This window comes from Scylla paramamosain, chromosome 7, assembly GCF_035594125.1.
Source record: "Scylla paramamosain isolate STU-SP2022 chromosome 7, ASM3559412v1, whole genome shotgun sequence".
Classification (NCBI taxonomy): Eukaryota; Metazoa; Arthropoda; class Malacostraca; order Decapoda; family Portunidae; genus Scylla; species Scylla paramamosain.
Genome location: NC_087157.1, coordinates 21,169,120 through 21,187,916, shown reverse-complemented (window position 1 = coordinate 21,187,916; position 18,797 = coordinate 21,169,120). Strand labels below are relative to the sequence as shown.

Here is an 18,797-nt window from a genome sequence, read left to right as displayed (position 1 = left end):
AAACCAGTTAATTTTTTTTATTATTTTCTGGTTCCCTGGAACTAATTAATTTTTTCCCATAGGTTCTTCATTTCCCATAACACACATTTGCCCTAATGAATACTACATTGAAATGATCCATGTTCATTGTCACGTACCCTGCTGTATTTATATTATGTACAGCGAGACAGAGTAGAGATAGCAAGAAGATAGAGAACAGAGAAAGATAAAGAAAAAAGAGAAGAGACAAGGAATGAGTCACTGATGCATCAAGTCAAGCCGCACTGTATATTACTATAAACCTTATATAAAATAGAAATTGTCCTTCGCAACTTAATTTCCCCATTTCTCATTCTTTCTGAAAGTTAAAACTAGTGGTTAATAGTGTAGAAGAGTTGCTCCCTCCCATAGTGTAATAAGTTTTCACCCAGCACCTCTAATAAGAGTGTAATAATTTTTTTAAATGTAATGTTCCTTTTAGAGTTAGATTCAGTGGAGGGAAGAAGAGTACGTGGGATGGAATTCACTCCCCAGCTCCACTTCCCCCTTCCCTGCCTCTGTCATGTGCCTGACATCACCAGGGCAAGTCAACAACATTTCCTGTGCATGCAGCTCAGTAGAAGCCCAGATATCATAAGGAGTAGACACTTGGCATAGAGAAAGGCATGTTAAGGTGCGTATAAGGGAGGATACTGTTGATTTATATCTACGTGTGGAATGCTGGTATGACGCCTTGTTATATTGGTTATTATTTTGACCCTATGGGAGGTCTTGATTATATTGCTTAGTATTTTCACCCCATGGAAGGTCTAGATTTGAGTGTGGACTGAATGGTGTGTGGCCCTTCCTTAGTTTCCTGCTGTTCCTGCTGGTGGAGAGTGACTCCACTAGCAGTTCTAATATGTCTGGCATCTGCTGTGTCCTTGTGCAGAGTATTGCTCTCCCCCTTCCTGCCTAAGTGCAGTGTATTGTTGTGGATCATTCTGTGTTGTGTGTGTCAAGTGCTACTAATGTCTGGGTTCACAGCTGTGGTTTTCTGGCATTAGAGGACTGTATAATACAATAATTAATAAAATGCTACTGTGAGGCAAGTTGCATCAGATAAGCTTGTGTGGTGCCAGGGAATTGGTGCTGTAGAAAGCTTTGCCACAGCAGAGATGAGGCTTGTGTGTCCACTAGTGACTGCAGAGGTGCCAATGGCACAAGCAGAAGACCTGCCAGTGTGAGGTGTTGATTTTCTTCTAAGGAATGACCTGGCAGGTGAGTCTTCCATCTGTGGCCAGAATCTCAGAGGAGTTATTGGTGGAGAGAATTCAGACTTGAGTAATGTTGTTACTTGCACTAAGGTGAGGTGAGCACCCCAACATCAGGCAACTGCACCCTCTGTAACTCATGGGATCAACTGTAATAAGGCAGGGTCACTGAAAGAAGAGTACAGAGTGGATGTAGATCTGCAGTGAGGGCAGAGTGCCCAGAGGCCTGTCTCACTGCTGGTGAGGATTTGGGCGATCTAGAGTTGAACTTGTCTTGGAGTCATTGTGCTGGGGCTGACTGCAACAGAGCAGAGTTGCCACAGGAGGTACATGACTTTGTTGGGAGTGTTGCCAAGGGTGAGAACAGTGTTTGAGTTAGTTTGTTTGCTGGCTTGCCTCACCCTGCAGAGCATCCTGGTGGTGGTACTCAGTCTGAACCCAGTATGATGTGTCTGGCATGTTAGGTATCACTGCTGAGGGTGTGGAGGTTCCTAACTTTGCTGGGGAAGTAGGAGATTCCTTCCCTGAGGAGTGTACAAGAGATGGGGAGCAAACTACTCCCCTGTCAGGACTAGATACAAGGGTGTTAGCTCACACAGTGAGCCACCCCTTGTGATAGCTGAGGCTACAGCTGCTTATGTATCAGAAGAGGATTCTGTCCCTTGGGAATGTGTGGCCCTACTTCTTGCCAAGGCAGGAGAGAGCAGCAAGGAAGTAGAGAGTCAGGAGGAGTTAGTAGAAGATAACAATATTGTGCATAGCTGGTGGAGAGAGGACAGAAGTTTGATGCTCCAGTTTGTTATGCCATCCGCAGTTAAGAAGGCACATGTGAAGGTAGCACATGGAGGCCCAGTAGTTGGCTGATTTAGAGTCACATTGAATCAAGAGCAGTTGTGGCAGTTTTGGTGGCTGGGTACAGCCATGTTTTGTTGATTGTTGCCATGTTTGTTGAGCTAGCAAGACTGATTACCTCTTGTCTGGGGTCCCTCTCCCCTGTGTTATGGTGAGTGTTGTTTTCCCTGGTCTGGGGATGATAAGAGATGTTACTCTTTCTTGTGGGAGTTGTAAGAGTGTTGTAACTGGTGCCATGGTATAGCATCAAGAGGCAGTGTTTAGTGAGGCTGCCAGCCATAATGTGTTGCTTGCTGCTCAGAAGACACCCACAGCATTGTTAGGGACTTCATGTGGACAAATCGTTGTTATGTGTCAGGTGTTAGACCTGAGTAGGATAGTATGTGATGATGAGTGCTGTCCTTCTCAAAGCAACATGTGATGTAGGCCATAATTAGAGGGGGAAATGAGAATGCAAAGAGGGAGATGGGAGAAAAGAAGGAAGGAGAGATGAGAAGAGAGATGAAGGGGAGAGAGAGAGAGAGAGAGAGAGAGAGAGAGAGAGAGAGAGAGAGAGAGAGAGAGAGAGAGAGAGAGAGAGAGAGAGAGAGAGAGAGAGAGAAAAGGTGACATATTCCTTACATGTAGGTAAGCCCACTACCAAGTTAAGTGTAAGATTCTCTGTGCTAAGTCACTCTTCTTCCCCACATAATTTTTCCTACTTCTAATTATCCTTTCATTTTGAATCTCACCCAGTAGTTAGCTAAAGAGTTTTCAATGCTCATACCATAATCAGTACAGCACCCAGTCCCCCATAGTTTAGTCACCAAAATTTTCAGAAGGAAAGCGTCTTATTGTACCATGTTAACATCTAATGTGAGTGAGAGTGCAAGGTGGTTGGGCAGGGTTGGGTTCCCCTTCCATCTCCCTCCTTCCCTCCCACATGAGTCATGCCCTCATGACCAGAGAGAGCTCAGCATGGCACATTTCCCACACTTTGAGTCAGTCAGTCAGTAGCTTGGACAAGACAAATGTACCATGGTAGGCAGAGTTTTCAGTGAGACCAGGCAGGATACAGCTAGACAGGGCAGTTGCTATGAAAGAGTATTTGATTAAGTTACTGCAGTATGCCCCTGCTCATTATATACATAGTGTTAGGGGTCTCCATCAGCTTGCCTATGAGTGCATTCTTGTAAGGCACTCAGCATATAATAAGATGTGACTCCTCACCTCATAGTGAGGCAAATACTTGGTGTTACAGTTTATTATGTAGACAATTTGTCTGTGTATATTTTGTTTGTTTAATGCTACTGCGATCTGGGGTGTTCTCAATGCCTTGAGACGCAGAGGATTAGTGTACGCTGCCTTGTAGTAGATTATCTTCCTTCCCTGGGCTGTGTCATTTCTTAAAGGGGACAGAGCTTGTCTTCTAGGAAGTTGAATATCATATTGCTCAGGAGGAGATAGTGTTCTACAGAAGTGGGAGGATTTTGTCTTGTTGTCTGAAAGGGTGGTATTCTGTAGAACATTATAATCTTTATAATTATGTGTTTGTCATTTGTTGAAACTGTCTCTCACTAGAATGTGGCTGACGATTCTTTCCCAGTTGTTGGAGTTAGTTGTTATTGTAATATTTCCTTGTCTGTGGGTGGGAGAAACAGACTGACAACCTCATGTGTGTAACCTGTTGTTATGACCATCTGGTAAAGGGTGCAAGAGTCTAAAGAGAACCTTGTAACCCATCTTAAGCTTTGTACTCAGTCACATAAGGGATGACTTGGGGGAAGCTAGTCCATTTGAGGTAGCTGTGGGAAGGACAGGGATTTGTGCTCATAACAGAAAATGACGACCTCGCCAGGATTGTTAGAAGCTTCATAGCCATGTGTTGGAGACTGGTGTTTGTTTGTTTCATTGTTCTTTGTTTTCCTACACTTAGTTTACACCATGGAGGGCAAGGTTGGTAGCCGAGGTGACTCATGACCTGAGTCTCCAGCTTCTGCTGGGAGTGGCAGTGTAGATTAGACACAGATTGGTGTCAGGAGACAGAGTCCTACAGGTAGTGCCCACAGACATATAAGTCCTGCTCATAGTACTGGTGGATATTCCCAGACAGAAGGAATGCCTGAGAAGTTGAGATTCAAGTTGAGATGAGGAGAATGGAGCTGGAAGCAGAAGTCGAGAAGAGGAGATTAAAGACTAAGGAGACTAGGAAAGCTAGGAGGCTTGAGGCTGAGAGGGAAGCCAAGAGGCTCGAAGCAGAAAAGGAGGAGAAGGAGAAGGCAAAGATGTATGAGAAAGAAATGAAAACACTTGAGGCAGAAAGGGAAAAGGAGGAAGCTGAAAAGAACTGGATGTTTGAGTTGGAGAAGACATGGATAGAAGTTAATTCTCCTCATGGCTTGAGGAGAGGAAGAGAGAGGGAAGGTAATGTAGAAAGCCAGATGGTAAAGAGTTTAAAGTTAATTCTGGAGTTTAATGAGAAAAAGGTGACAGAATGGTTTCAGTAATTTGAGAAGGAGGCCTCAGAATTTGATTGGCCTCTGGAGAGATGGGTTGGCCTGGTTGCCAGTATGGTGAAAGGTAGACTTTGGGAGTTTATGACAGGATGTCAGTTGAAGACTTGGAGGATTACGTGGAATTCAAGGCTGACATCCTGAGAACCTACGAGCTACTGCCCATGGCTTATAGGTCGTAATTCCATGGAGGAAAGAAAAGCCCCAGTGACTCATATTTCAATTGTGCTCGCTACCTCAAGGAGGTATTTGAGAAATGGCAGGCTAGCAAGTGTGTCACCTCCTTCTGTGAGTTAACAGAACTCATGATGATGGAGTAGTTTGTAAATGTGGCAGAGAAGCAGTTAGTACCACTGCTCAGAGAGAAAAGGTTTAAGACCTTGAAAGAGGCAGCCATGTGTGTAGATGACCACGTGTTGGCATACCAGCTTATACCATGGTGGATTGGTAGTACATCTGGCGGGGTCAGGGATGTTGTGTCTGGTGACATGGCAGGTGCCAGTTTGTCTAGAGTTATATACATTATACTACATTATAGTAGTGGCTTCAGTAATAAGTTGGGATGAGTCGGCCTTGTCTCTACCCAGCCCTCAATGCAGACAGACTGGGAGCATGCAACACAGCACTCCTGCATACAGAACCCAGCCCATGTGCCATTATTGTAAAAATACTGGCCATTTTAAAATGTAACTGCCCCAAGTTAGTGACTGCCACTGCTTCCAAGATCCCTCAGAAGCCAGTGACTTTGGTTGTGTCTCAGGACCAGGAAGGCAGGGAGTACTGTCCCCTCATCTGTTGTTACCTCATTGGCATCTGTGAGGTTTGGTTTAGACTGGTGTCGTCCATTCTTGTGTCCAGGCACTGTTGAGATTCATGCAGTTGAATACCCTGTCACTGTTTTGAGAAACACAGCAGCACAGCATCATTGATGAATAATAGGAAGAGACTGGGTGACAGGACAAAACCCTGAGGAACAACACTGTTAATAGATTTAAGAGAACAGTGACTGTCTACCACAGCAGTAATAGAAGTCAGAAAGGAAATTTAAGAAGTTACAGAGAGAATAGAAGCTGTAGGAGGGTAGTTTGGAAATCAAAGCTTTATGCCAGACTTTATCAGAAGCTTTTGATATGTCTAAGGCAGCAGCAAAAGTTTCACCAAAATCTCTGAAAGAGGATGACCAAGAATCATTAATGAAAGCCAGAAGATCACCATTAGAGCAGCCTTGATAGAACCTATACTGGAAATCAGATAGAAGGTTGTGAAGTGATAGATGTTTGAGGATAGATTAAAAACTTTATGTAGGGAGGAAATTAAAGCAATAGGACAGTAGTTTGAGGGATCAGAACAATCACCCTGTTTAAGAAACAACTGAATGTAGGCAAATTTCTAGCAAGAAGGAAAGGTAGATGTTCATAGACAAAGTTGAAAGAGTACGACTAGGCAAGGTGCAAGCATGAGGCACAGTTTCAGAGAAAAATAAGAGGGATCCCACCAGGTCCATAAGCATTCTGAGGGCATGGAAAACATCACTGCAAAGGATCTTAATATATATATATATATATATATATATATATATATATATATATATATATATATATATATATATATATATATATATATATATATATATATATATATATATATATATATATATATATATATATATATACACTGCCATATAAGACACCTTTTTCCCCCAAAAAATGCTCCAAAAATCAGCTTGCATCTTATGGCCCAATGGTTAGGTTTCAGTAGGCCTATGGGTTATGGTGATTGACTGATTGATTGATACATTTATTGTTGCATTAATAATGAAATACAACAAAGGAGGAGGACGGACCTTGCCACCCACCCCCTGGGCAAAGACTTAAGGGTAGAGTATCAAAAATATAAAAATATAATATACATTACAAGAATATAAGTAAATAAATAAATACAGATATTGCACACCTTATTGCATAAATATCCTACAGTCTGGGAGCAAACGTAGGATATTCCTTGAGTATAGCCCTGAGAGTGGCTGAGTCTAAGAAATGGTCAATGAGGGTATACAAGTCATGTTGACCTTGCAGCCTAAATTTAGCAATGAGAGGACATTCCGTGACATAATGACGCAGAGTGTGTCCCCTTGGTGCAGCACACAGCACACGGCACATGCCAGGAGAAGCACTGACTTCCTAAAAGTATTTATAGCCTAATCTGAGCCTCATTGCCACCCTATCATGTGATGCAGTGTGTCTCCCATAGGTATAAGCACAGCTCTGGGAGACACGTACATAGTGAAGACTACTGCCACTGCCCTTATGGCTACAAAACTCCAACTGATCACTAATGCTACTATGTACAAAGTCCTTAATGCTACTCTTAACATAGCCTAGAGTGTATTCAGCACCAGGGTCCACTGTGTCGTCCTGAAGGGCACATTGAGCAAGGTGGTCTGCCTCTTCATTAAGCGGGATACTCACATGAGAGGGTATCCAGGTGAAGTGAACCGTGGCACTAGCACCTTCTAGGGTGTGGATAAGATCAAGACATTTATTGATTAGATCACATTCCATGGAGGAGGTAGATTGGAGTGTATACAGTGCAGCCTGACTGTCAACAAAGAAGAATACATCCTTACAGAGAGGTGCCACTATATGGAGCACCTCTAGAACAGCATACAATTCTGCCCTAGTGGAGGACATGTGTGCAGGGAGCTGCCTGGAAACCTCAGTGTCAGTGTAGCGATTGGCAGAAATGTAGTCGCAGATGAACAGCCCACATCCAGACCTGCTGCCATTGACTGAACCATCACAATAAACATGAATAGCCTGAACATGGGGGTACTTGGATAATTTAGTCATGAACATGTCTTGCAGCACATGAGGGAGCCAGTACCTCTTGGGCTGATGCAGTGAGTGAATATCAACACCGAAACGGTGTTTCAGCTTCATTCTGAACAAGCTCTAGGGGACGGAGCTGGGTGGCACTAAACTGTACTAAAATAGGAGCTGCGTAGTCAATGAGGGACCATACGACAGATATATAGAACATCCTTAGGACTGGAATGCCAGCCACCAGGCCCCTGTTTGCTAGCAGCCAAAGTGGCACTAGCCGTGGCAGACAGAGGTCTCAAACATAGTGTACAGCGTGGAGTGACTTCCTGAAACTCAGCTGTACACCCAGGTACTTGTGTGTATGAACTCTAGGGATGGGAACATTATTTGCAGTGGGCAGACGAGAGACCTTCCCTTTGGCTTGAAATTTGGTTTTACATTCATTAATTACAAGTCCCATTTGAACACACAATGCTGCTAGTTGCAACAGAGCTAACCGGAGAGTCCTGGGTGTGGGGCATTGGAGGAGTATGTCGTCAGCATAGATGAGGACCTGCGTGCCCTGTGGGAAGGAACAATGCGCAATTTTGTCCATTAAAACGTTGAAAGGATTAGACTAAGGACTCCACCCTGTGGTGTTCCAAGCTCAAAGACTTCCTCAGAAGAGACTGCACCTTGAAACCAAACCTGTGCTGTTCTCTTGTACAAATAGTCCATGATCCATCCTAATAATCTACCTTTGACACCTTTGAGAATGAGTTCCTCCATAATAACATCTTTGTTGGCCCTGTCAAAGGCACCCTTGAGATCAACGAAAGCTCTGCAGGTAGCATCCTTATTTATAAGGCACTCAACAAAATAATGACTTGTGGAATGACCTTTTAGGAAGCCATGTATATTGCCAGAGAGTACATGGCCCACCTTATATATAAGCCTGTTCAATATTACCTGTTCCATCATCTTACACTGACAGCTGGTGAGAGAAATGGGGCAAAAGGTGCCATCACCTTTGGGGATTGGGATGATAATGGCTGTTTTTCATGAGTGGGGAAGCTTGCCTGCAGTGAGAGACATGTTAAATAGGTCTAAGAGAGGGTTGTCTACCTTTATCTCCAGGAGGGCATTGAGGATGTCATAGGTGATGCCATCCTTGCCAGGAGCTGTTGACTTGCCCAATTTAACTGCTGAGAGAAGTTCATCATGTGTGATAGGCACACAGGTGTCATCTGTAACTCTTCAGCAAATTGTGGAACATTTTGAACACAGAGAAAGGCAGAAAGCAGCATAAGGTAATATCACAGTCATAATTGTTTAGCGACAGTTATGATCACGGATAAACTGGCGTGATATTTCCTACTCTTCTCTGCTGGTTTGAGCTGCAACTTGGACCAAAGCCTGGTTGAGAGATTAGCTATAAAGTTCAGGGAAAAATGGAGCTTATTGTATTTTTTAAAATATCCTTGCCAAATTATGGGTGCATCTAATATGCCAGGAAATATAGTATATATATATATATATATATATATATATATATATATATATATATATATATATATATATATATATATATATATATATATATATATATATATATATATATATATATATATATATATATATATATATTAACTTCCAAAGTGGAGCACATTCTGACTCTCTTCCCTTTTGTGGAAATCTCCATTCTTGGAAACTTCATTGTTCACTGACCATCCTGGTGAACTAGCCTTCAACTTTGCTATCCTCCATGACCTAGAGCAATTGGTGCAACACCCTACTCGTATTCTTGACCATCTTGGTAATACGCCCAACATTCTTGACCTTTTTCTAACCTCTAATCCTGCTCATGCTGTCACCCTCTCTTCTCCTCCGATCACAGTCACATATCTATATCTTGTCCTATCGCTCCTCAGGATCCCCCTATGCAGAGGTGCCTCTGGCATTTTGCCTTTGCCAGATGGGAGGACCTGAGGAGGTGTTTTGCTACTGCTTCTGTGTCAGAGACCCATCTCTATGTGCCAAGCACATAACAGAAGTGATAGTGTCTGGCATGGAAGCATACATTCCTCATTCTTTTTCTCAACCCAAACCTTTCAAACCTTGGTTTAACACAACCTGTTCTCATGCTATACATGATAGAGAGGCAGCCCACAAAAGATACTTAAGCTTTCCATCACCAGAATCTCATGCGGTTTATATTTCTGCCAGGAACCATGTCAAGTCTGTTCTCCAACTAACCAAAAACTTCTTCATTAATAGAAAGTGTCAAAATCATTCAGGATCTAACTCCCCTCATGACTTCTGGCATCTAGCCAAAAATATCTCCAGTAACTGCTTCTTTCCCTCCTTTATCTCAACCAGATGGCACCACTACTATCACATTTATCTCTAAAGATAAACACTTCACTCAAACCTTTGCTAAAAACTCTCTACCTTGGACAATTCAGGGCTTGTTCCTCCTTCTCCTCAACCCTCTGACTACTTCATGCTACCTATTAGAATTCTTCACAATGATGTTTTCCATGCCCTCGCTGGGCTTAACCCTTGGAAACCTTATGGACCTGATGGGGTCCCTCCTACTGTTCTCTGAAACTGCACCTCTGTGCTTGCACCTTGCCTAGTTAAACTCTTTCAACTTTATCTGTTAACTTCTACCTGGCCTTGCTGGAAGCTTACCTACATTCAGCCTGCTCCTAGATAGGGTGACCATTCAAATCCCTCAAACTACCATCCTATTGCTTTAATTTCCTGCCTACCTAAAGTTTTTGAATCTATCCTCAACAGGAAGATTCTTAAACATGCATCACTTCACAAGCTTCTATCTGATTTCCAGTATGGGTTCCATCAAGGGTGCTCTACTGGTGATCTGGCTTTCCTTACTAAGTCTTGGTCATACTCCTTTAGAGATTTTGGTGAAACTTTTGCTGTTGCCCTAAACATATCAAAAGCTTTTGATAGAGTGTGGCACAAAGCTTTGATTTCCAAACTACCCTCCTACGGCTTCTATCCTTCTCTCTGCTACATCATCTCAGGTTTCCTTTCTGACCATTCTATTGCTGCTGTGATCAACAGTCACCGTTCTTCTCCCAAATCTATTAACAGTGGTGTTCCTCAGGGTTCTGTGTTGTCACCCACTCTCTTCCTATTATTCATTAATGAATAATACTGCTGATGATACCACCGTGCACTTTTCCACATCTTTTCATAAATGTCCAACACTTCAAGAAGAAAACATTTCATGCAGGGAAGCCACAGAACACCTGATTTCTGATCTTTTTAAAATTTATGATTAGGGCAGAGCAAACTTGATACTGTTCAATGCCTCAAAAACTCAATTCCTCCATCTATCAACTCAACACAGCCTTCCAGACAACTATCCCCTCTTCTTCAGTGACATTCAACTATCTCCCTCTTCTACACTGAACATCCTCAGTCTGTCCTTTACTTATAATCTAAACTGGAAACTTTACATCTCGTCTCTAGCTAAAACAGCTTCTATGAAGTTACGCGTTCTGAGATATCTTTGCCAGTTTTTCTCACCATCTTCCCAAGCTGCTAACTCTGTACAAGGGCTTTATTTGTCCATGTATGGAGAATACTTCACATGTCTGGGGGGGTGGATTCCACTCATACCACCCTTCTAGACAGGGTGGAATCAAAAGCTTTTTGTCTCAACTCCTCTTTAACTGACTGTCTTCAGCCTCTCTCTTTCATCACCACAATGTTACATCTCTAGCTATCTTCTACTGCTATTTTCATGCTAACTGCTCTTCTGATTTTGCTCACTGCATGCCTCTCTTCCTCCTGTGGACTTGCTACATAAGAGTTTCTTATTTCTCTCACACCTATTCTGTCCACCTCTCTAATGCAAGAGTTAACCTGTATTTTCAATCATTCACCCCTTTGTCTGGTAAACTCTGGAACTTCCTGCCTGCTTCTGTATTTCCACCTTCTTATGACTTGAATTCCTTTAAGAGAGAGGTCTCAACACCTCAGCCTGCTAGAGGTGGCCAAAGTGGTGATGCAGGGCTTCCACCACAGTGCTGTATAATGCCCTATGGGCCAGCATCAGGTGCCCCAGGACTTCTACTGTATATATACATGGGCAGGAGATTTTCTAACATACAGGTTTCATTAAATGAGATGGCTATTTCAGCATTTATTAACTTCTTTAAGATATTTTCTTTATATCTTATGATTTTCCTTTTCTCTTTTGTAATTTGGTTTATGACTTCACTGAAGCTGGTCATTTTTCACTAGATCACAATTTCAGGTTTCTTAATCCTTCTTCAGTAGTAGTGTGTTGTAGCCAAGGTGGGTATGGTTGTAGCCACTGCATGGCCAAATATTTATTCAGTGGCTCATGGGTTTACCCTGGCTCACAAGCATCACTGATTAGCTGACTGCTCACTGCTGCTGGACTCATTATACAGTGGCTGTGATTGGCTGTTTCTTTTCATGCTTGGCAGGGCTTGAATGATGTCAGCTTGTACATTGAATTCAGGGCTGGATTCTCTGATGTACAAGGCTTCTAGTATTGCAAGGCACTTTGCATCAGTACACGTCCACAATTTTGGTATTCTCTTCTAGACATCGTCTTGTGATCTTGATGATGCGTTGCTGCTGTAAGTGTTTCTTAGGGGCCGGATGATAGGTGGCAGGTGAGGCATCAAGACAGCTTCATTGTCATCATGCCAATGTAGGATGAAGGGAGGGCTTCACTGTTTCCTCAATTGCAAGTGAACCTACATATAAAATGGGACTTTTGGGTTGTCTCTGTTTTCATGAGGGGATTGTTTCTGAGCAGGAGGTGGCTGGTATTCTTATTCTTATAGTATATTTGGAGGTTAATTTTTCTTTCCAGGTCAGTGGGCTTCATGTTTCTTTTTGCTATTTGTATGATAATCCTCTCTTCTTTGTATGCAGTAGAGAAGGCACAGTAAAATATGTTGATGTTGGGTTTTCTTGCATCTTCAGAGGAGCAGGAGCTATGCTACTTATCAGTGATCTTTTTAGTGAGGCAGATGATATTCTTTTCACTGAAGCCATTGCTAATCAATACTTGCAATACCTTTTCTATTTCTTTATGTACTTGCTGCCAAATATTGCAGTGTGTGAATGCCCTGAGGATGTAGGCATCAATGGTAGAGCCCTTGTATCTGTCAGGACATTTGTGCTTTCCATTAAGACAGTGTCTGGGATTAGTAAGTTTGGTGTATACTTCTGTATTAAAGGATTCTTGCTGCTGTATATATGTACATATATGGTAGCCAATCCTGTGCTCAACATTTCAACAAAGACAGTTGAAACCACATACAAAGTAAGTCAAGTAATCTATTATGAATTTATGAGCTTCATCTGCTAGGCTGCATCTGCTAGGCACAACACATCTCTTCACTACTATATAGCTGGTAAAGATTTGTTTTGTTGACTGATCATATTAAATAAATTTCACTTTTGAATCCATGAGTTACTACTGGCCTTTTCTATCACGTTTGTATATCTGAATTTTTTTTATTTAAGAATTTTGATCCCAGTGTTTAGGTCAACAGAACTTGATCTATACTCAAGAAAATACAGTTTATATATATTTGGTGCATGATACAGTGACATACACTATTCATGCCAGAAAATATGATACTAGTGCTTCTGTTGGTAGCCATGGAGATAATTTTTCATTAAAGAAGCCTGCCACCATCCACTTTCGTTTCAGCCATGAAGAAAGCAGGATGGAGTCCCAACCGCAGCAGGCTGTCTCCAGCAATGACACCCTGGTGCTGGTGGGACGAAGGGCCAGCCCTATAAATTCCCTAGAGCGTGAGCACCTCACTAAGCTCGTACGGAATGAAATTATCTTAGCCAATGAGAGCACAGATGGGAAAGTCATGGCCATGAAAAAATTAGCATGGGAGAGGGTTGCCCTCCATTTTAATGCAGCTGGATATTGTGAGAAGAGAACAGTATATCAGCTGCAAAAAGTATGGGAGCGCATTAAAGGAAAGTAAGTATGTGCATGCGATAGACCTAATTGAATATAGGAAAAGGGCTAGTCAGTGCTCCATATTGTTCAGGACAGAGCTTTGTAGATTTAAGTTAGTGTATCATAAGGCTAAAAGCTATGTCTGATTTTGATATTTATCATGAATAATAGATATTATTTTGACTTGATGCAAGTTGAAGTGAAAAGAAAATACAATACAATAATCCCATAACAATGAAATACCTTTTCTTATTTATTTATTTTTTTTAATGCAGGGCTAAACATAAACATGCTAATGTCAAATGTAAATCATGTAAAACTGGTAGTGGTGCAGCTCCTCCTCCCATCCCTGAAGCAAGTGCCAATAAGGTGCTCACCATTCCAGGCACATAAACTGATGACCTTGGCTGTGATTTTGACAGTGATGCTGTCAAATGTAAGCTTACAGTTGTTTCTTTATTTGAATAATTTTTGACTTATACTGGATAGTTTGAGATGCATTATTGTTTATAGTGAATTATTAAAACTGCATTTAAGTGGATTAACAGCACTGTAAGTTTGGTCTGCTGTTTTCTTGGTTACTGGAGTTTCCATATGGATCTCCACATCTGTCATGGAGATTCAAATTGTATTGTTACAGACACTCATTTCTACATTTTCATTTGCACCCACATGTTAATTCTATAATACATTGAATATTAACTATGAATATCTGCTCCCATCAATTATGCAATCATTGACTGCTATTGTGGTGTAGCAGTTAGGACCAATAAAAAATTCTAGGTTGGGCTTAGTGCTCACTTTTATTTGTCTGATCATGTTACATGCAGTTTGAATATCTTTTTACTGATTTCATCTTTAGCCAAGAGACATTCTGCGATGTTATCAGTCATCTTACATATGTATTCCTTCATACTGCCAACACATTCAAATGCTGATATGTATGAATTTAGTTATCCAGAATTAGTTTGTATTATTATTACCTAAGATTACTTGTATTTTTGCAACTACCATTACCTTTACATTAATTTGCTTCTGATTGCAGCTGTCCAGAGAAAAGAAGCAGTGCATCCTGTAACCTCATATAAGGAGATCATACCACAGGAAGAGTAGGTGCTAGCTACATGTGGGTACTCCAGTATCTGGATGCACCACCTCCAAATCCTTGGAGAAGCCAACATCTTTACCCAAAGTTAGCGTACAGAATCGTGCATTATTACTTTTTACAGAATGAATATCATTGTACAATAAGGTCCCAGTTTATATCAAAGTTAGATCCCTGGAACATGACAAGCCAGTTTTGACTACCACCTGAGTTTATGTACTTTTCATTCTTGTCATCAAAGTAGATATATTGTGGTATTTTCAACAATTTAATATGTCTTTCATTTATATAATTATGATCTCATGATATACTGTAATGTACAGTGAGATAAGATTATATAAAATGAAGTAGTAAGAATGTATGAGAAAAGAATAATGAGAGAGAGAGAGAGAGAGAGAGAGAGAGAGAGAGAGAGAGAGAGAGAGAGAGAGAGAGAGAGAGAGAGAGAGAGAGAGAGAGAGAGAGAGAGAGAGAGAGAGAGAGAGAGAGAGAGACTTAGATGCATCCTGGTCACGTACATATTCAGCCTGAAACTCCTAAGAGATTTATCTGCGCAATTACTTAATTTTACACTATAAATTTCCTTACTTCCCTTTTCCATTGAATTTGAGACTCAGTATTTAGAAGAATTTCTCTTGACAGTGAAGTAATCAGTATTCATCTAGTCTCTCTAATTTAATCAGTAGAATTTTTAGAATTAAAGACCGCATGGGGAACAGTGTGTGGGTGTGTGTGTGTGTGTGTGTGTGTGTGTGTGTGTGTGTGTGTGTGTGTGTGTGTGTGTGTGTGTGTGTGTGTGTGTGTGTGTGTATGTGTGTGTGTGTGTGTGTGTCACACTGCCCCCACTTCCTTGTACCCCCTCCCCTTAGTGGCAGAGGGAAAGGTGCGTTTTCCACAGTCACTACCCAGCACTTGAATGGAACAAACATACTGAGACATGTTCTAATATTTGACAGAGACTAGGAAGGGATAACAGTTAGTTGGTTTTAGTTGCCTTTAAGGGGATAAATGAGTCATTACCGGTCCATTTATATAGAATAGGAGTCTCCAAAGTAGTCTACCAGAGACTACTTTGGAGACTCCTATACTCTGGGTATGGTGTGTGTATAATACACACCATACCCAGGGAAGTGACTCCTTGGCTGCACGAGTGTGCAGGCCAAGCTCTCACAGTGAACGGTGAATGACCCTCCTGTGTGTTCGTGGGCACTCTTTTGTAGTAGTTTCTTGTATCCCTTGTTAGTGACCCTGTTATGTTCTAAATGCTACTGCTGCCTGATGCAATTCAGCTGCAGAGGACTTGAGTAATTAGCCATGTAGTGAACTTTACTCCCTCCTCAGGTCCTGATAAGGCCTGGCATCCAGGGGGCAGTAAACGACACTACTCGGCTTGAGGCCATAACATGCCGTTGGACAGTGGGAGGATTCGTCACAGAGAGTGGATGTGCATTTACACAATTTACACATGACCCTGTTCAGTGGCAAGACCACCAAATGAACAACCCATACACCCAAGTGCCACCAACAGCACTGTGATGGCACCCACTGTCACCAGCACAACAGATGGCAAAAGTTGGCATATTATCAGAAAAGTTGCAGTTAAAGTGATGTAATACTACATAGATAATGAAGAAAATTTGTACAATCTCCTTTTCATATATCCCTCTCTACATCCTCCAGCCAGAGAGGAGGAAAATCTAATACAATAATAATGATAATTAACAACAACTAGCCATAACAAAAGCCTTCCAATTTAGTTTTATTGACAGAATAAAATGCTTTTGTCTTCAGTGTTCTGCTGTCCACCACACTATAGCATGTCGCCACTGTTGTGGTGGGTCACAAGGCACAGCCAGTCATCTGCCACACTACTCATGCAGGCTTTCTAACTCACCCTGCCAACATACATTTTCTTCCTTGATATTACCATGCACATGCATTTTCATTAATCTCATAATAAGATTTAATTCTTCAAAATTTTGTTACAGGTCACAGGATATTTAAAACCAGTCAGCTGTGATGCTGCTCACACATGCTCACCTACCTCCTCAGTCATTCATCCTGCCAACATAAATAAAACTCTTAACATTAACATTCATGCACATTTTTATTAATCTTACAATAAGATTTGAATTATAGTAAACTTTATTACTGCTACATTATATCAATCATTTACAAATGTTAAAGAAAAAAATACCAGTTGCATTCCTATCTTTAACATAAATAAAAAATAATTAGTAGAATCTCTGACTAATCAATTAAAAGTTGAATTGATGTAGCACATACCTGCTTTTGTGTTGAAGTTGGAGTCAGAATTGCATCTAGAGATTCTGGGTCTAAATCTAAACTTCAAGCTGGTGTTGAATCTCATAATTTAGATTATTCTCAGGAAGGGGATGATTCTTTAGATGGAGAATAGAATTTGGATATGGTTGAGGCATAGTTGCTGTATTTAAAGATTGCTTGGCAGCATAATGCTTCATCTTGTAGATTTGCCACCAACTAGATACCACATATTCCATTCCTTTGTAAGCTAGCAAAACATTCAGTGTTGGGATCCTGTTCTTCAGATTCATCTGTTATTTTCTTCAGGGATTCTAAAGGATATGCCACTTTTAGTGTGAACTGTTGCAGTGGTTCTGCCTCATTTTTTATCATCCTCCACCTGTTTCCCCACTGCCATCAGATCTTCATTGCTCAATTCCTTATCTTCATATTCAAGAAGCTCAATTATGTCAGTTTAATTGATGTCAAGATTTAAGTTATTTCCAAGTATACACAGCTACACTTAGTCTCATGTACACTTTCATAATCAAATCCTTCAAAATCTCTAAGATTAGGGCACACATTTTCCATGCACCATTCCTGTTTGACCATGTCACTTTAGACCAAGACTTTCCTCTTTTTTTCATACCACTGTAAAAATTGCAATCTTTCCAGAAATCCATGAGATTTTTTTTTTTCCCTCCATTTTCAGTTGCACTGATTTATGAACATGACATAAGCTGAAACCGACATAACTTGAGACCTTACTATAGACATACACTGATAAGGAAAAGCATTGTTATTGTTACTGTTGTGCTAAAATTAACCTGATTATGGGATATTTAGTTTTAGTAATCCTGGCTTTCATTATCTTGCTTGGCAGAGCCAGCTGACAAACACACCTGTGCTCCGAGAGCCATCAACATCCCAACACAATGTATCCAAAGGACCAGAGGATGATGCCAAAATAACTTATGAGTATTGAGTTTATTGAACCTTGATGAAATCTGTTATTTAAACTTTATATTTCATGTATATATTACATTCATATAAATGAGTACCAATTAACACCCTTTGTGACTGCTGGCATCTAGCCATATATCTATATCAATCTCTTCTTCATCTTTCCCTCCTCTGTTTCAGTCTGAAGACACCACTGCCATCTCATCTACTATTTCTAAAGCTGAACTCTGTTCAAACCTTTTGCTAAAAACTGTACTCTTGATGATTCTGAATTTGTTCCTCCCTTTCCTCCACCATCCTACTATTTCATACCTCTTATCAAGATTCATGCTGGCTGTAATCCATGGAAAGTGTTTGGACCTGATGGCATATTTCCAATTGTTCTCTAAAACTGTGCCTCTGTGTTTCCACCTTGCCTGGTCAAACTCTCTCACCATCTACCTTTCTCTTTTTGCTGGAAATTTGCCAACATTCAGCCTGTTCCTAAAACAGGTCACTGATCTAACCCTTCAAACTATTATCTTATTACTTTAATTCTCTGCTCTTCTAAAGTTTTCTAATCTATGCTGAACAGGAAGATTTTTAAACAACCATTGTTTCCATTCTACCAGTGATCTGGTTTTTCTAACTCAGCCTGTTTTAGGAATTTTGGTGAAACTGTTGCTTTAGACATATCAAAAGCATTTGATAAAGTCTAGCTTAAAGTTTTAATTTCAAAACTGTCCCCATACACCTTCTATCTGTCTCTGTACCTTCATGTCAAGTTTCCTATCAGACTATTCTACTGTTGCAGTCATTGTTCTTCAGTGTGTTAATAGTGGTGTTCTTCAAGGCTCTGTTCTGTCACCCACTCTTATTCTATTACTAATCAATTATCTTAGCCAAACCTGTTGTCCTATCCACTCCTATGCTAATGATATTACTCTACACTATTCCTCATTTTTTCTTAGACATCCAACCCTTCAGGAATTAGGTAATTCATGTAGGGAAGCCACGGAACACCTTGACTTTGGCTGAGTAAATTTAATGGTATTTAGTGCCTCAAAACCCAATCCTTCTATTTATCATGACAATACACCCAAAGTTGGA

General features: G+C 40.9%; 1 protein-coding gene across 5 annotated transcripts; it reads left to right on the top strand.

Annotated features, from left to right (window-relative positions):
• The first annotated feature begins 338 nt into the window (after positions 1–338).
• On the top strand, positions 339–14,974 carry LOC135102199 (uncharacterized). Of its 5 annotated transcripts, none has more exons than XM_064007026.1 (4): positions 339–652; positions 13,109–13,396; positions 13,702–13,811; positions 14,421–14,974. In XM_064007026.1, exons 1-3 carry the CDS (start codon positions 645–647, stop codon positions 13,766–13,768), a joined length of 363 nt encoding a protein of 120 aa, XP_063863096.1. In that variant the 5' UTR covers positions 339–644; the 3' UTR covers positions 13,769–13,811; positions 14,421–14,974. The 5 variants fall into 5 exon arrangements, with proteins under 5 accessions (XP_063863096.1, XP_063863097.1, XP_063863098.1 ...); XM_064007028.1 differs by having other exon boundaries at positions 343–652; positions 13,761–13,811; XM_064007024.1 differs by having other exon boundaries at positions 348–652; positions 13,651–13,811.
• Positions 14,975–18,797: the final 3,823 nt, after the last annotated feature.

Excerpts from the sequence above, each read along its gene's own strand:
- LOC135102199 (XM_064007024.1), top strand. Across the intron at positions 13,397-13,650 it reads TGGGAGCGCATTAAAGGAAA|GGCTAAACATAAACATGCTA; the intron begins GTAAGTATGTGC and ends TTTTTAATGCAG.